Source organism: Quercus suber, unplaced genomic scaffold (assembly GCF_002906115.3).
Source record: "Quercus suber isolate HL8 unplaced genomic scaffold, Cork oak 2.0 scaffold_5, whole genome shotgun sequence".
NCBI classification, from domain to species: Eukaryota; Viridiplantae; Streptophyta; class Magnoliopsida; order Fagales; family Fagaceae; genus Quercus; species Quercus suber.
In genome coordinates, this window is record NW_027069471.1 from 1,088,142 (window position 1) to 1,105,667 (window position 17,526).

At 40.5% G+C, this 17,526-nt stretch overlaps 1 protein-coding gene across 1 annotated transcript; it reads right to left on the reverse strand.

Moving 5' to 3' along the window:
• Window positions 1–16,211: 16,211 nt before the first annotated feature.
• Window positions 16,212–16,874, reverse strand: LOC112017125 (uncharacterized). The gene has a single exon (XM_024049595.2). The coding sequence runs from the start codon at window positions 16,872–16,874 to the stop codon at window positions 16,212–16,214; it is 663 nt and encodes a 220-aa protein (XP_023905363.2).
• Window positions 16,875–17,526: the final 652 nt, after the last annotated feature.

Genomic DNA, 17,526 nt, shown 5'->3' on the forward strand with positions numbered 1-17,526 from the left:
GCAAAACATAGAACCTGGACACAAGTAGCTTGCTTTGCTTAGAAAGGTGATGATCGGGCTAAGGCAGAAGCAGCTTCTGCTGCTAAACATTCATTCAGGGAGATTGATGATTGTGACTTACCAAACAAAAGGAGATTGGTTACTCATGATAGTTAGAAAAAATTTTCAATGGTGGAGGCTGCTTGTTAGCCCCGCCAAGAGCGATGAATCTCTTATGTTAGAACTGGTGAGGGCTTGGAAACCAATCGATAGAGCAAGTGCTTGGGGATATAATCTAGGCACAAGATCCCTCAATTGTGTTCTTAGCCGAAACATGGCTGGATAAGGCTAGGCTAGAAGATATTCGGGTCTAATTGAATTTTGGTGGTATGGTTGAAGTGTGTCGAGATACGAGAGGAGGGGGGATAGTAGTTTTTGGAGAAAGGAAGTTGATTTTTCTCTAGGCACCTTCTCCCCAAACCACATTGATGGTGTTTTGAATAAGGGTAAGGAAGATGAGTGGAGATTCACGGGGTTCTATGGAGAATCGGAGACTAGTAATCATCACCTATCATGGGCTTGCCTAAGAAGACTAAGGGGCAGAAATTCAATTCCATGGCTTTGTGTAGGAGATTTTAATGAGATTACATAGAGTCATGAGAAGCTTGGAGGGAGGCAAAGACCAGCTAGACTGATGGAGGATTTTAGAGATGTTTTGGATGAATGGGGATTCTGGGACCTTGGCTTTATGGGAGGAAAATTTACATGGTGTAATGGACACCCAAATAGTTTTACAATTTGGGAAAGGCTGGATAGAGCGTTTACTACAATGGAATGGCTAGATAAATTTCCTACAACTAAAGTAATTCACTTGGAATGTGGTTCCTTTGATCATAAACCAATTCTTATTTGCCTTAATAGTATTCCAAAACTTTGACAAAAGCCGTGGCATTTTGAGCATACGTGGTTGGAGGAAGAGGGTTGTAGAGATAACGTAGAATTGGCTTGGCTTTTCAATGCACCCGGTCAAGCAATGACTAGGGTGGAGGGAAGGATAAGCCATTGTCAAGCAAAACTTAAGTGGTGGAGTCGGCTTGCAATTGGGAACATTACTTAATTACTGAAGGAAAAAAAAGAGTTGTTAAGAAAGGCGGAAGATGAGGCGATAAGAGGGAGGTTTGTAAACTGAGTGACATGGCTGAAAAGAGAAATCAATGATTTGTTATCAAAAGAAGAAAAAAATGTGGAAACAAAGATCTAGAGCATTGTGGCTGCATGAAGGTGATAGAAATACCCGATATTTCCAGAGTAGAGCCATTCATAGGTATCGCTGAAATAGAATTGAAGCATTGGAAAATCATATGGGTGAGAGGTGTGTGGATGAGAATGGCATAGCAAATATTTTGGTGGATTTTTACCAATATTTATTCGCTTCATCCTCACCTAACCGGATTGAGGAAGCCCTAGAAGCTACTCCAAGGGTGGTAACGGAGGAGATGAACCATGAGCTTGTTGCTCCTTTTAGGAGAGTTGAAGTTGACATTGCTTTAAATTAGATGGACCCTCTGAAATCTCCAAGACCTGATGGGATGCCTCCTTTATTTTTTCAACAATTTTGGCTAGTCATTGGTGATGAAGTGGCTGAAGCTGTTCTCACATGCCTTAACACAAGTTCAATCCCACCCTCAATTAATCGAACTTTTATCAATCTCATCGCAAAGGTTAAAAGCCTGGTAAGATTTTTTGAATATCGGCCAATTGCACTTTGTATTATTCTTTATCATCTTATTTCTAAAGTTTTAGCAAATAGACTTAAGAATATTTTGCCTAGCATTATTTCAGAATCTCAAAGTGCCTTTTAGTTTAGTAAAGGAATCACTGATAATATTTTGGTTGCCTTTGAGACCTTACACCATATGAAAAGTAAAAAATCCAAAAAAATGGGTTTTATGGCTATGAATTTAGATATGAGTAAGGTGTGTGACCAGGTGGAGTGGAGCTATTTGGGGAAGATTATGGAGAAATTGGGTTTTTGTGAAAAGTGGGTGTCTCTTGTTCTTGAATGTATTAGCATGGTGTACTATTCGATTTTGGTGCATGGAGAGCCTAAGGGAGATATTAGGCCATCAAGGGGATTAAGGCAAGGAGACCCTTTGTCTCCCTATCTTTTTTTGTTGTGCTCAGAAGGTTTGAATAGGATGTTGCAGCAGGTAGCCCTTAATGATAGTATACGGGGCTTCTCTTTATGAATCTCACACTTATTTTTTACAGATGATAGTTTCTTGTTTTGTAGAGCATCTAAGGAAAATTTACAAGCAATCCAAGATATTTTGTCTTTGTATGAACAAGCTTTGGGTTAAAAGCTTAATCGGGAGAAGACAACCATCTTTTTTAGCAAGGTAGTGAATGAAGACATAAAGGCCTTAATCTCAAATTTCTTACAAGTACCAGAGGTGAAAGAGTATAAGAATTACCTTGGCTTGCTAGCGGTGGTGGGAAGGAATAGGAAAGCAAGTCTTAATTTCATTAAAGAAAGAGTTTGGAGCAAACTTCAAGGGTGGAAAGAGAAGCTATTGTCCCAAGCGGGTAGAGAGATTCTACTCAAAGTGGTGGTGCAAGCGATTCCTACATTCGCAATGAGTTGCTTCAAATTATCGGTGGGTCTTTGTCATGAAATTGAGGCATTGGAAAAATTTAGAAGGTGGGTTAGGTTTAAAGGACTTGGAAAAATTTAACGATGCAATGTTGGCTAAATAAGTGTGGAGACTATTGAAGGACCAATCCTCTCTTTTTTATTGGGTCTATAAAGCGAAGTACTTTCCTAAGGGGTCCATTTTTGAAGCCTCAACAGCCAATGGTTCTTATGCTTGGCAAAGTATTCTCAAGTCAAGGAAGGTGATTTCGATGGGTATGAGAAGGAGAATAGGAGATGGGAAGAGTATAGATATATACAAGGACAACTGGTTGCCAAGGAAGGGGTTTGCTAGGATTGTTTCTCCACATGTACTGACATTAGAAGAAGCCCAAGTTGCTGCCCTCATAAATTCAAACACTAGTACTTGGAATATTAATCTACTAAACTAGCATTTTTTGAGCTTTGAGGCAAACCATATCAAAGAAATTCTTCTGTGTTGGATAGACTAGAGAGATCGCCTCATTTGGCTAAATAGTTACAATGGGGAGTATATGGTTAAGGCAGGATACCAGAAGTTATGTCAGGAAGCCAACTCCAGCGCTGCATCAAGCTCAGACTCATCGCACCAATCGACCTTCTGGAAACGTATTTGGAAGCTCCACGTTCCAAATAAAATCAAGTTTTTTCTTTGGAGAGTTTGCTCCTATGCTTTACCCACAAAGGATAATCTAAAGAAAAGAAAAATTCTTGAGGAAGCGAAGTGTAGTGCCTGTCTCTTGGACCAGGAAACAACAATTCATGTTATTTGGAGTTGCGAGACATTTAACAAAATTTGGTCTCCCTGTTTCAGCTGGGTTCGAATAGAGCATCACCATCTTTAGGACAAGCAAGAGCTAATTAATTTGGTGGGATAGAGGTAAAGAGATTAGAGCTATTTGGGGTTGTGGCTTGGTTTATTTGGAACCAAAGAAACAAGTTGAGACTGAATGAGAAAGGCTTTTCAAGTGATAGAATTTTTGAAGCAACAAGAGTGTACCTCTCGAACTTTCAATCAAATTTTTAGATAACCATAGTGTAGTAAACAAAGGAAAGTATAAAATGGCGACCTCCAGGGGATGGAATGTATAAAACTAATTATGATGGAGTAGTCTTCGCCGAGTCAGAGGAAGCAGGGATTAGAGTTATAATTAGAGATGTAAAGGGTAATGTGATTGCTGCCTTAGCTGAGAAAATTTCATACCTGGGTTCTATGGAGGTGCTGGAAGCATTAGCTGCAAGAAGAGCAGCACAATTTGTTGTGGAATTGGGCTTATCTGTTTATGAATTTGAAGGTGATTATGAGGTGGTATGGAGGGCTTTGAGGATAGTAGATAAGGCTCATTCATCCATTGGGAAGATTATCAAAGACATGATGTCTATTGTAGGTTCGCTTAGAAATTTTTTTTTCTCTCATGCTAGGCGGTAGGGAAATTGTGCAACCCATGCTTTAGCTAAGAGAGCAATTTTTTTTTTTCCTTTACTAGTCTAGATGGAGCATGTTCCACTAGATGTTATCTTTGATTTTCCAGTAACTTAATAATAATACTCCGTATTGACTCTAATATATATATATATATATATATTTATTTATTTATTTGTACATTAATGTTACAATTTTTGTTTTTAACTTATAAGAGTTCACTTCAGTTTCCTTCATGAGCTATCAGCTTGTCACTCTATCTTTTGTTTTTACAGCATGATTTAGTAATAGTGATGTATCAACAATGAACTGGGACCAATTAGATTCACACAAATTTTTAATATGATTCTATTATGATTTATATACGATGACTAGTCGTCATTAGAATCTTATAAGACGTGGCATCTCTATGCAACAACCAATAGATCTCAAAAGATTGTGAGAGAGAGATACCATTCAATGGTCTATAAACTAGGTTGTACCAACATGCCATTTTTGGCGACGTACCTGTGTCCGACATGGATAAAAAAAAAAAAAAAAAAAAAAAAAAAAAAAAAAAGCAAGCTTAGAGTCTGAGAATTCATTACACTGAAAGTTGAAACCCACATCTCAAGTTTTCAACCCAACCTCCCTCTAAACTCTGTCCGTTGCCCTATGTCCCTCGCCGGAGCTAGATTGGGCCAATCGGCGAGCTTCATAGACGTCGACGTTGTGCCCTGTCCCTTCCGATCTCTCTCTCTCTCTCTCTCTCTTTTTTCTTTCTTTTAGATATTTGGGTGAATGGGTGTACTGTTACTCACTTATAAGTTATAACGCATTTTTTTTTTAATCCCATTCTCACGGTTAGTGTCACTGTGTTACTTAGCCTTTTGTTTTGCCTTATAAATTATAATATTTATTATAAATTTAGTGATTTTTGTTTTTGTGTGTCCTGTTATAGTTTTATTTATATATTAAAGTTAAATATTGAAGGTGATTTTACTAAAATGAATACTAAAAGTGAAAAATCAACTGAGTTAGTTGCTCCTCTATGGAAATATGTTATTAAGTTAGAAAAAGCAAATGCTGATGGTGGGAATGTTACTTTTAGATGTAACTATTGTGAAAAAACTTTCAAGGGGTCTTATTCAAGGGTGAAGACACACTTGTTAAGACTATCTAATTTTGGAATACAAGCATGTGCTAAGGTTGGAGATGAGTATTAGAATGAAATGCAGAAATTAGAAGATGCGTATGAGGCATTTTTGCATAGATTTAAGAAGCCTAAGCTAGTGTCTTTACCAACTGATTCTCCTAATAGTCCTAATTTGGGTCCTAGTGAGAGTAGTATAGCTACAAGTCATCCATTTTTTCAGAAAAAAAAGGGATTGGGAATTCTCTTTTGGAGAAGGCTTTTAACAATCAATGTCGAGAGCAATTAGATTCTCTTATCGCTAGGACATTTTATTCTGCTGGTTTACCCTTTCACTTTGCTAAGAACTCGTATTGGATTGAGATGATCAATTTTGCAGCTAATAATAATTTAGTGGGCTATGTTCCTCCGGGTCACATTAAATTAAGAACAACTATGTTGTAGAAAGAGAGGGAACATATTGAGAAGTTGTTGAAGTCAATTAAAGACACTTGGAAAGAAAAGGGTTTAAGCATAGTAAGTGATGGGTGGACAGATACACAAAAAATGTCACTTATCAATTTTATGGCTACATCAGAGAAATGGCCATTTACTATCAAATCCATTGATGGTACCAAAGAGTACAAAGATAAGCACTTCATTTTTAACTTGTTTCTAAAGGTCATTGGTGAGGTTGGGCATCAACATGCTGTCCAAATTATTACTGATAATGCATTTCTTATGAAGGCTACAGGATCTATTGTTGAAGTTGAATATCCTCATATATTTTGGTCACCTTGTGTTGTGCATACCCTCAATTTGGCCTTGAGGAATATATGTGCACCTAAGAACTCTTTACAGAATGAGGTTTCGTATAATGAATGTAAGTAGATTGCACAAGTTGCAGATGAGGCAACTTTCATTCATATTTTCATCACAAATCATTCTATGAGATTAGCAATTTTTAATTCATTTTCCCCTTTGAAGTTACTTGTTGTTGCTGAAACACGATTTGCTTCAATAACCATCTTGCTTAAAAGATTGTTTCAAGTAAAACAACAACTTTGAAATATGGTCATTAGTTGGAATGGATGTCATATAGAGAAGATGATGTAGGAAAAGATCAAACTATGAGAGATTATGTTTTGAATGATTTGTGGTGGGACAAGGTTGCATATATTTTGAGATTCATAGGACCTATTTATGAGATGCTTCGAGTGGCTGACACGGATGCACCTAGTCTCCATAAGGTGTATGAAATGTGAGATTCCATGATAGAAAATGTGAAGAAAGAAATATACCAGCATGAAGGCAAGGAAGACTATGAGGAGTCTCCATTCTATGATGTGGTACACAATATACTCATTGAATAGTGGACTAAAAATTGCATACCACTTCATTGCCTAGCCCACTCCTTGAATCCGAAGTAATTTTTCTATCTCTTTAATCTTTTCTTTTATATTCTTTAGGCATTTCTAAACAAATAAACTAAACTCATTAGTTGTACTTATTTATTTGCTTTTAACTAGGTATTATACTAATTAATGGATTGAGGAAGTCAGAGGCTGTGTTACGCCACATAAGGATGTTGAAAATTCTGCGGAGACAAACAAGTGCCTCAAAAGATTCTTTCCTGATCTTGATGATAGGAAGAATGTTACTGTGGAGTTTGGTTTGTTTTCAGGAATTAGGGCTTATGATGATGATAACATGGATGACAAGTGGATCTTTGATCCAATGCTTTAGTGGTCAAATTATGGGTCCAGGTTACCAATGCTTCAAACTTTAGCTCTAAAGCTTCTTGGACAGCCTTGCTCATCATCATGTGCTGAGAGGAATTGGAGTACATATGGCTTCATCAATTGTATGAGGAGGAATAGAATTACTCCTAAACGTGCTGAAGATTTAGTGTTTGTTCATTCTAATCTTCAATTTCTTTCAAGGAGGAGGGAAGAGTATACTAAAGGAAACTCTAAGAAGTGGGACATTGGTGGAGATACTTGGGATGAACCATTTGGAGGACCTAGGTTGCTTGAGATTGCTTATCTCACACTAGATGAGCCAAAGATGGAGATAAATCTTGTTGAGAATGATGACTATGTCAATGACGATGATGTTGTTGTTCTGTGATAATCTTGCAAGTTTAAAACTTGTTGTCCTTTTATGTTTTTAGTTTGATGTTGAACTTGTTGTTCTATGGTAATCTTGAAAGTTTAAAGCTTGTTTTCCTTTTATGTTTTTAGTTTGATGTTGAATGTAGCCTATTTAAACTTTTGGTTTGTACTCTAAACATTTTATGTGTATTATTGTACTACTTTGGGTGTTAGTTTACTTATTTGTAGTTCTTACATAATTTAAATTCTAGACATAAACGTATTTTATCTCTAAAAATATTTAAAAATATGCCTAAATATAAAATTTAATTAATTATTTAATTGCCATGTTCACACCATGTTGTATCCTTATTTTTCAAAAAATTTCGTATCCCCGTGTCTGTGTCCGTGTCGTATCCGTGTCCCTGTCTGTGACGGTGCAACATAGTCTATTAATGGTAAGTATGTTGTCAACTTAATTTCTTGATATGGTGAGTAGTGAGACACCCACAAATGGATGTGCAATATGTAATTATGATTAGTCTCTAACTTGTTGTGCTGATGTATGGATTAGCAGAAGAACCACCTATTTCTCAACCAGGTTGTAAAGATCACTGTGGAAATGCTACAATTCCATACCCCTTTGGAATTGGACACAGTTGTTACATGGACGACTGGTGCGAAATTGTTTGCAATGGAACTGAAGCCTTCTTGAAGAAAATTAACATGAAGGTACTGGGAATCAAAATTACAGATTGTAATGGAGCCGAAGAAAATACTATCCGTGTCCAAAGTTCAATCATCAATTCGAATTCGAATTGTGTGAATATGAGCATTGGAGGATGTATGAACATTAAAGGAAGTCCTTTTGTGTTCTCTGACTATATGAACACATTCGTTTCGTTTGGTTGCAACAACTGGGCAACAGTTGCTGAAACTAATCCTATGGTTGTTGGATGCAAATCACATTGTAACATAAGCTTTATATACCAAGAACAACAACGTCATAAATGCTTAGGTGTCTATTGCTGCTAGACCACAATATCCCTTTCGGGCTTCAGGTATTTAATGTAGATTTCAGAAATATAGATGATAATACAAGTGTGGGATCCGATAAGTTTGCTTTCTTAGTAGAAGAAGAATGATTAAGGGATTTAGAAGATATCAATTCCTCTTCTATGGAGAAAATGCAATTCCATTTCATTCCTGTGGTGCTGGAGTGGCGGATATATAACCAGACCAACAATTCTCGTGAGATGCTTGAGTCCTCAACAATAGAAAGGACTTTTATTGTGAAATTTACCCTGACAATAATAGACCCTTTAACACCATATCTAAAAACGAGCCTTACAACAAATCAGAATTTTTGAGCTTTTATTGTGGTTGCAGTTAGGGATACAAAGGAAATCCCTATCTTTCCATCGAATGTGAAGGTAAATTTTGATTACTTATTTTTATTTTTAATCTACAACAAAAATCCAATCTAGCATACCATCTTCTTGGCGCTACTATTCACTTATTTATTTTGTCGTCCTTTTTCTATTGCCTTCTCCGTTTTTCTCACTTAGTAAGTATTCTTTGCTTGAACTTTTTGTTATTTATTTAAATTTCCCTAACTTGTCTTCTATATAGATCATTAGAGTCTTAGGGTTTGTCCGTCACTTTATAGGTGACTGATGTCTAGTGGGTCGAGTGAACAGTTATGTGTCCGTGAGGGAGTAGGCTACGATGAGGTGTATCTGTTAGGTCAGAACAACCCCGACACCTCTTTTCAAGAAAGGGTCTCGTCCGCCAACTCACCTTCCACGGAGGATGATGATTTGGATGGAGACAGATCAGAAAGCGATTCAAATGAAAACATAGGAAATGATGAACCCCCCGTCCAATCCGTCATAGGCCCTGATGGGTTCAGGGAGTTCATTATGCTCCCGTTGTGGATGATAAATGATTTCAACTCATCCATCAAAGAACGCCACTTCAATACACTTAGGGAGAAATACTAAATACCAGTCAACATTCCCATGCGTCTTCCATTTAAACAGGAAAAATGTTATTACAAGGGTGTAGAAGACGTCTGTGTATATGAGCAAATGCTAAAAGCGGGGCTTAGGTTCCCTTTAAGTGCTCTTCACTGTCGTCTTCTGCAATACCTTGGACTAGCTGTCACCCAAATCTCTCAGAATGCCTAGAGAGTATTTTTGGGAGTTGAAGTGTTCTACGTGTTGATGTCTGACAGGGCACGTAGGATGATGGTGGAAGAGTTCTTCCATTGCTACCGTCCATCCAAAATCACACAGTCAAGGGGCATGTATAGTTTTGTTTCGAGGAGCTCGTTGCTTAGGCTTGTGTGCAACACCCATGATTCCAACAGGAATTGGAAGGGTCGCTATTTCTTTATCTAAGGTGAGGAATGGATGTGTCACCCTAGTGACCAAGAATATATGCCTATGGTCAAAACATGGGGCATTATACCTTTGTCCGTTATGTACCTGTCTGCATGAGGCTTTTACTTTTTATTTAACTTGTGGTATTCTAACCGTCTTCTATTGCAGCTCGGAACCATCCAGAAGTCACACTTGAGTAGTAAAGCTTCCTAGAGATAGTCTCGAACCAACTGGTACTGTGACTTGGCTCGGAACCGTCTCCTATGGGCTAAACTTGTTACCTTGGACACCTTCCATTGGTACTGTGACAGTCTCGAACCAACTGCGGTTGCCCATCGATACGATTCTCAAATCCATCAACGTAAGTCTGTTGCCCAAGTTATCTACTTTTATCTATTTGTGATTTCCTTGTTTCAATTTATTTAACTCCTTTTATCCATCCCCCTTTGTGCAGAAATGGAAGAAAGGAGGAGAAAAGCTTACATTAAGGCGCAAGCTGCCAAGAAAAAGCAAAAGGCGAGCCTACCTCCTAAGGTGATGGGCTAGGCCAACCTGTCCACCAAAAGGAAGCCATTCAAGAAGGTGGACCGTCAAGCTATGAAGCCCAAAGTGGTTGCGAAGCCAACCGTTAGGGAAACTGCTGCCATCAGCAAGGTGCCCCTTAGACCTAGACCGTGGAAAGGGAAGGGACTGATGACAAGTGTTGACCTCGTCACCTAGAAGTGCCCCGTCCTCCTCCGTGAGGACTCTGGGTATGCGCTCAAGCAGTTGTTGTCCATCATCCAGGACAATGACTATGAAGACTTAGGCAACCATGCCACAGAGGCCGTGGGGGAGATGGGCCTATTCAGTTTGGTTCAGGTATTTATTTATTTATTTATTTTTTTGTCTTCTTTCTTCCATCCATCCTATTGTTGTCTTGTTCTAACATCATTCTTTGACTCTTGCAGGGGGTCGTCATGATGAAGGGTCTCATGGACCGATGTACGTCCCACGATATGGTAATTACCCATCTGAGGGAGAAAGTGGAGGCGAAGGACTTAGAGCTGAGTGAGTTGATGGCTTGGAAGGACGTCCAAGTTTCCAAGCTTAATTATACAAAGCAACTCTTGAAGGAGTCAGAGGTGAAAGTGGAGGCGCAAGTAGAGGCGTTGAAGAAGATTCTTAAGGATAAGGTGGCGGAGATCTTGGAGGCCAAGCGTCACCTCCGTCAAGCAAAGGAGGATGCGGTGTGAGAGTACCGTGACTCTGATGCCCTATTGAAGGAGCTTGGTGGCTCATTTGCTGACGGATTTGACGACTGCTTTCATTAAGTCAAAGCCTCCTACTTTGACTTGGATCTTTCTCATGTCTCCATTGACGCCCTGAGTTAGACTCTTGCCCAGCCCGTTGACTCTAAAGGAACCGACAAGTTCTTTGCCAATGAGAACAACACCGACCCTCAAGGTGACGGTGATGGTGTTAATGTTAACCAAGAAAAATCCATAGAGGTCACTGGCTGTCACCTTGAGGGTGACCAGACTGTGGAGGAAAAGGCCAAAGATACCCCTGACGTCCAGTTGTAGATTTTTTTTTTGTTTTTTTACTTGTAAATTTCTAGATTTTTGCTTTTTTGAGAAAATTGTACTTATTTTCTTCCGTTGACCCAAGATGTAAACATTTGCGCTTTTTGTGGGCTTTTATTAATTATCTCTATTTATCTGTTACTTATGCTTGTTCATTCATATGTTGCTTTATGTTTCCAAATTTTTGCTAACTTGCCTACTTATTCGAGAACTTAATATACCCGTCCATCTGGTTATGCTATCCTTAGGGGTTGGCCCGTCCTATCATGACTTTGGACAAGCCCGTCCACTTAAAGTGAACCCTGTGCATTGATGGATTCTATTTTATCTGACTCCTCCTTATGATGAACCCATCCATTTGGGGATTTTTAGTTCATTCTTTGGTGAACCCGTCCATTTTTGGACTAATTCTTTGCTCACCCTTTGGGAATCCATCCATTTAGGGATGATATATAATCTTGACCACCCTTTAGGATGAACTCGTCCTCTTATGGACTAGTTTTGTCTCACACTTTGGTGAACCTGTCCACTTGTGGACTTTTTTAGTTCACTTCTTGGTGAACCCGTCCACTATTTTGGGCTTAAGATAAGTCATCCTTATAGGATGAATCCAGTCCATATTTTGGACTTGAGAGCTATAAATCCCTTTATGATGAACCCGTCCACTATTCTGGACTTTTAATGGAGGTAAGTCATTCTTTTAGGATGAATCTCGTCCACTTTATGGACTTAGTAAATACAAATCATCCATTTAGGATGAACTTGTCCACTTAGAACTTAATAATTATAATGTAGAAATGCAGATAACATACACATGGAATTTCTGAATAGCTCCTCTTATTGTGAAAAAGTAGTGGATAAAAATTGTTTTAGAGAAATGAAACAACTGCCCTTTGGGCTTAAAAGAAACTTTAGATGATAAAAATTAAACTAAAAGGGAATAAACTGGAAATGAGGAGTGTCGTCGCCCTTGCCACTATCTACTGGTAGTACTTTTTGATGTGCTCTACGTTCCATGGGTGATGCAACTTTTGCCCGTCCAGTGTCTCCAGGTGGTAGGTTCCCTTCCTATGCCATGTTGCAACTTTGTATAGTCCTTCCCAGTTAGGCCATAGCTTCCTCTAAGAGATTCTTTTATGGCACCCATCACCTTTCTTATGACAAGGGCTCTAACTTGGAAGTCCTTATGTCTGACCCTAGAGTTATAGTGCTTGGCCATGAGGTCCTGATATTGTGCTAACCTTTGCTTAGCTCCTGCTCTGACCTCGTCCACCAGATCAAGCTGCAAGTGTAGTGCTTTGTCACTTCCTCCCTCGACATGGTTTTCTACTTGGTAGCTGGTGAGCCCTACTTCAGTTGAAATGATAGCATCACTTTCATATGCTAGTCGAAACTGTGTTTCTCCTGTAGGTGTCCTTACCGTCATCTTGTACACCCATAAGATGCTTAGCAATTCCTCCGGCCATACACCCTTTGCCCCCGTGAGCCAAGTCTTGATGATTTTGAGCAAGGACCGGTTCGTGACTTCAACTTGTCCATTGGCCTGAGGGTAGGTGGGAGATGAGTAGTGATTCTTGATCTCTAATTGTGAGCAAAAGGTTCTAAATGCGTCGTTGTCGAACTGCTTCCGGTTATCTGAGACCAGTACTTTGGGTATGCCGTACTTGTAGACGATGTTCCTTCATACGAAGCTTCGCACATTTTTCTCTATGATGGTGGCCAGTGCTTCTGCTTCCACCCACTTGGTAAAGTAGTCTATACCAACCACCAGGAATTTTAGCTGTCGAATTGTTGTTGGGAATGGGCCCGTGATGTCCAATCCCCTATTGCTCGAAAGGCCATGGGGCTGTCATTGGAGTGAGTTCTTCTGATGGTTGTTGAATGAGGTTGGCAAACCTCTGGCATTTGTTAGACGTTTTAACATAAGTAGTGGCATCCTTTTGCATGGTAGGCTAATAGTATCCCACTCAGATGAGTTTGTGCACTAATGACTGTGACCTAGAATGGTTTTCATAGACTCCTTCGTGGACTTCTTGCATTCCATAGTCTGTTTCCTCCGGGATGAGACACCTCAGATATGGTTGAGAGAAGCCTCTTTTATATAGAATGTCTTTAATCAAAACGAACTGTGCTGCTTAAACCTTTAACTTCCTTGCAGTTTCTTTTCTGTCAAGCAACCCGCCATCCTTCAAATAAGAGATTATTGGTGTTGTCCAATAGTTCTCGGGACCTATTTCCTGTACACTAATGTCGTCTATCAATGGTGAGATTTGAACGAAGGATAGTACTTGACTGGGGATGAGCATGTGCTCTGCTAAGGCGGCTTTAGCAAGACAGTCGACGTGTTTGTTCTCCTTTCTTGGTATTTGAACAAACTTCACTTAGAGGTCGTTAACTTGCTCATTTACTTGCTCAAGGTACTTCTTCATCCATTCGTTCTTGTACTCATAGTCGCCATTAACCTAGTTAATTACTACTTGGGAATCACAGTACACGACCATACTTTCAGCTCTTGCCGCTTTGGCGAGATCCAGCCCTGCTATTAAAGTTTCGTACTTTGCCTTGTTATTGGTTGTAGGGAAGTTAAGACAGATCATGCATTCGATCTTATCCCCTTCTGAGTCGTAGAGTACCACAATGGCTCCGCCTACTTGTATGTTTGAAGATCCGTCCGTATGTATGCTCCATTGAGAGCTCTCTTCTGCCCCCTACTCTTTTGTGAGAGTGAATTTTGCGATGAAGTCAGCAATGACTTGTCCCTTTATAGCCGTACATGGTTAGTATTAGGTGTTGAACTCGCTCAACTCAATTGCCCATAGCGCCATCCATCTAGCGGCTTTAGGGCTACTCATTGCTCTTCGTAGGGGCTTATATGTTAGGACGATCACAGTATGTGTTTGGAAGTATGGCTTGAGTTTACGAGCGGCAGTCACTAATGTGAAGGCAAGCTTCTCCTCCATTGGTGGGTACCTTTCTTCTACGCCTCGGAACGCCCTGCTAGTATAGTATATAGGCATTTGTACCCTCTTTTCTTCTTTGACTAAGGCTGCACTGACAGCTACTGAGGAGACGGCCAGATAGAGGAATAATTCCTCCCTGAGCTTGGAGGGACTCAGCAACGCTTGTTGGCACTCAGTCGTCCATTCAAACAATTTCTGCAACATACGGAAGAAAGGTAGGCACTTATCTGTTGCTTTAAAGATGAACCTGTTCAGTGCAGCAACCTTGCCATTCAGGCTTTGTACTTCCTTGGCGTTTGTTGGTGGCGTTATCTCTATTATTGCCCGTATTTTGTCTGGGTTGACCTCGATGCCTTTTTGGGACACCATGAACCCTAGGAATTTCCCTGCCATCACCCCGAACGTACACTTGCTGTGATTCAGCTTCATATTATATGATTGAAGGTTGTCGAAGGTCTCTTGGAGGTCGTTCAAATGATCGTCCTCTTATAGGCTCTTTACTAGCATGTTGTCCACGTAAACTTGCAGATTCCTCCCAATCTGATGTAAGAACATTTTGTTCATCAGTCTCTAATATGTGGCCCCTGCGTTCTTGAGACTGATTGGCATCACATTGTAGCAGAAGAAACCCTGGTTGGTGCCAAATGAAGTCTTCTCTCTGTTGGCCTTGTCCAGTTTGATCTGGTTATACCCAGAGAATGCATCCATGAAGCTTAGCAACCAGTGCCTTGCAGTCAAATCAACCAAAATGTCAATCCGCAGAAGGGAGTAGCTATCTCTAGGGCATGCCCTGTTTAGGTCCATGAAGTCTACGCACATCCTCCACTTTCCATTGGCCTTTTTAACCATCACTACGTTGGCTAACCAATCAGGGTAGTATACTTCTCGAATGAAGTCTGCTTCCTGTAGCTTATGAACTTTTTCGGCTATGGCCTTGTCCCGATCCTGCGTGACCATCCGCTTCTTCTAACGAACTGGAGAGAAGGAAGACGATACATTTAACTTGTGGACTATAATCGAAGGATTGATTCCGGGCATGTCCTCATGGCTCTAGACGAATACGTCTTAGTTCTCCTTCAGAAATGTTGTGAGTGCCTGACCAATCAGTGGGCCAGCTAGAGTTCCGACCCTGGTCGTTCGTTTGAGCCTGGCATCATCCAAGATTACCTCTTCCAACTCCTCCATTGGTTCTGCCACTGTTCGCTGTTCCTCTATACACATAGTTTACAAATGGTCATCCATCTCTAACATGCTAATGTAGCACTTGCGCGCCGCCACTTGATCTCCCTATACTTCTCCCACTCCGTACTCGGTTGGGAATTTTATCATTAGGTGGTAAGTCGAGGTTAAGGCCTTCCATGAGTTAAGGGTAGGATGACCCAATATGGCATTGTAAGTGGATGAATAGTCGACAACTAGGAATGTGACATCCCTGGTGATCTGCTGCAGGTAATCTCCAATTGTTACGAATAAAGTGATTGCTCCTAGTGGGTGTACCCTTATTCCTCCAAATTCGACAAGTGGCGCATTAACTGGAATTAGTCGTTCCCTATCAATCCTTATCTGTTGGAACGCTGGGTAGTAGAGGATGTCAGCAAGGCTCCTATTATCCACCAGGACTTGGTGCGTGTTGTAGTCTCCTACTCAAATGCTAACCACAAGCACATCGTCGTGAGGGTGGTGGAGGTGCCTGGCATCTTCCTCTGTAAATCCAATGATAAGGTTGTCGATTCATGCCTTCTTTGGGATGAATCTTGTCAACTGGACATTCTGGACCATCCGTAGGTATGTTTTGCGTGCCCTTTTGGACGAGCCAGATGCTGTTCCTCTTACAATCATCCTTATGTCTCCTAGTGGGGGTCTGGGATGCTCGTTTTCTCTTCATGAAAGTGTTTCTTGGGGCTAGTTCATCCTTTCCTTACTGATAAACCTTTGCAACTTCTCTTACCTGATAAGAGCTTCTATCTACTGCTTTAAGTCATAGCAGTTAGATGTGTCATGATCGTGGTCACGGTGGAAGCGACATTATTTGTTATTAGACCTCTTGCTAGGGTCTCCCTTCAGCTTGCCAGGGAATGTCAGGGCTCCTTCATCCTTGATCTGCATCAGGACTTGATCAATCGAGGTGTTTAGTGGGGTGAAGCTTGCGAACCTTTCAGTGGGAAGCTTAGAGCGCCTATCATCCCTTTTATCTCCTGTCCTTGCTATCTTTCGCCCCTTGTCCTGTTTGGATTCCTCTTGTCTTTTCCTTTTCCTAGGCTTCTCTTTGCGAGCTAGTAGTGCGTCTTCTGCATTCATGTACTTAGTAACCCTGTAAAGTACATTCGACATAGTTTTTGGGTCATTTTTGTATAAAGAGAACAAAAACTTACCATTCTGTAACCCATTCGTGAATACAGCCACGAGTATTTTGTCATTAGATTCATCAATAAAGAGGGCCTCTTTGTTAAAGCGGGCTATATAAGACCTCAGCGTCTCATCTTCTCGTTGCTTAATGCTCATCAAACATGCAGTTGACTTTTTATACCTATGTCCCCCAATGAAGTGTGAGGCAAACTGGGCACTTAACTCCTTAAAAGTACCAATGGAATTGAGCGTTAACCTGCTAAACCAAATCCTTGTGAGGCCTTTCAGTGTAGTTAGGAAGGCCCTGCACATGATCTCATCCGCTACTCCTTGCAAGTGCATTAGGGTCTTGAAAGATACTAGGTGATTCAAGGGATCCTTGGACCTGTAGTAATTTTTTACTTGTGGCATGCGGAACTTTGGTGGAAGGGCGAATGAGCTAACTAGTGCTGTAAGGGTGAGTCCATTTAATGGACTAGTTCGTCGAGGTTGCTTGACACTTATCCCCTGAGGGCGTTCATCATGACATCCATCCTTTATTTCATCATCTACATCTTTGCTACCATGTGAGGTGGAACAGTATCTGCAGCGGATGGACAGCTTGTATCCATTCGCTCATGTCTACTTGGGGCATTGCTGCCTTCCTGCCCCTTTTGATTATTTCTTTCAGCGTTGGTTCCTTCTTGGTCCTCCTTTTAAGTGTTAAGCGCTACATTCTTTTGGCGCAACTGCTCCTCCTGGTCATGATTTTGCTTGGTGAGGTGTTCTACTATTGTTGTGAGAGGCTGGACCTGCCTCTCGAGGGCGGTGGTACGCGGTTCATCTCCTTGGGTATTGTTGGTGGTTGCCATTGAGCGAGTAAGTACCTGCAACTTTTCGTTCGAGAAGTGATAGTATGGCTTGCAAAACTTTTTTCCCACAGACGGCGTCAACTGATAATGGCGAAAATCGTCAGTAAGTTGCACAGTTCCCACATGCTTCAGACAACACCTAC

Coding starts and splice junctions, on each gene's coding strand:
- LOC112017125 (XM_024049595.2), bottom strand. CDS start 16,874: ATGCACTTGCAAGGAGTAGCGGATGAGATCATGTGCAGGGCCTTCCTA.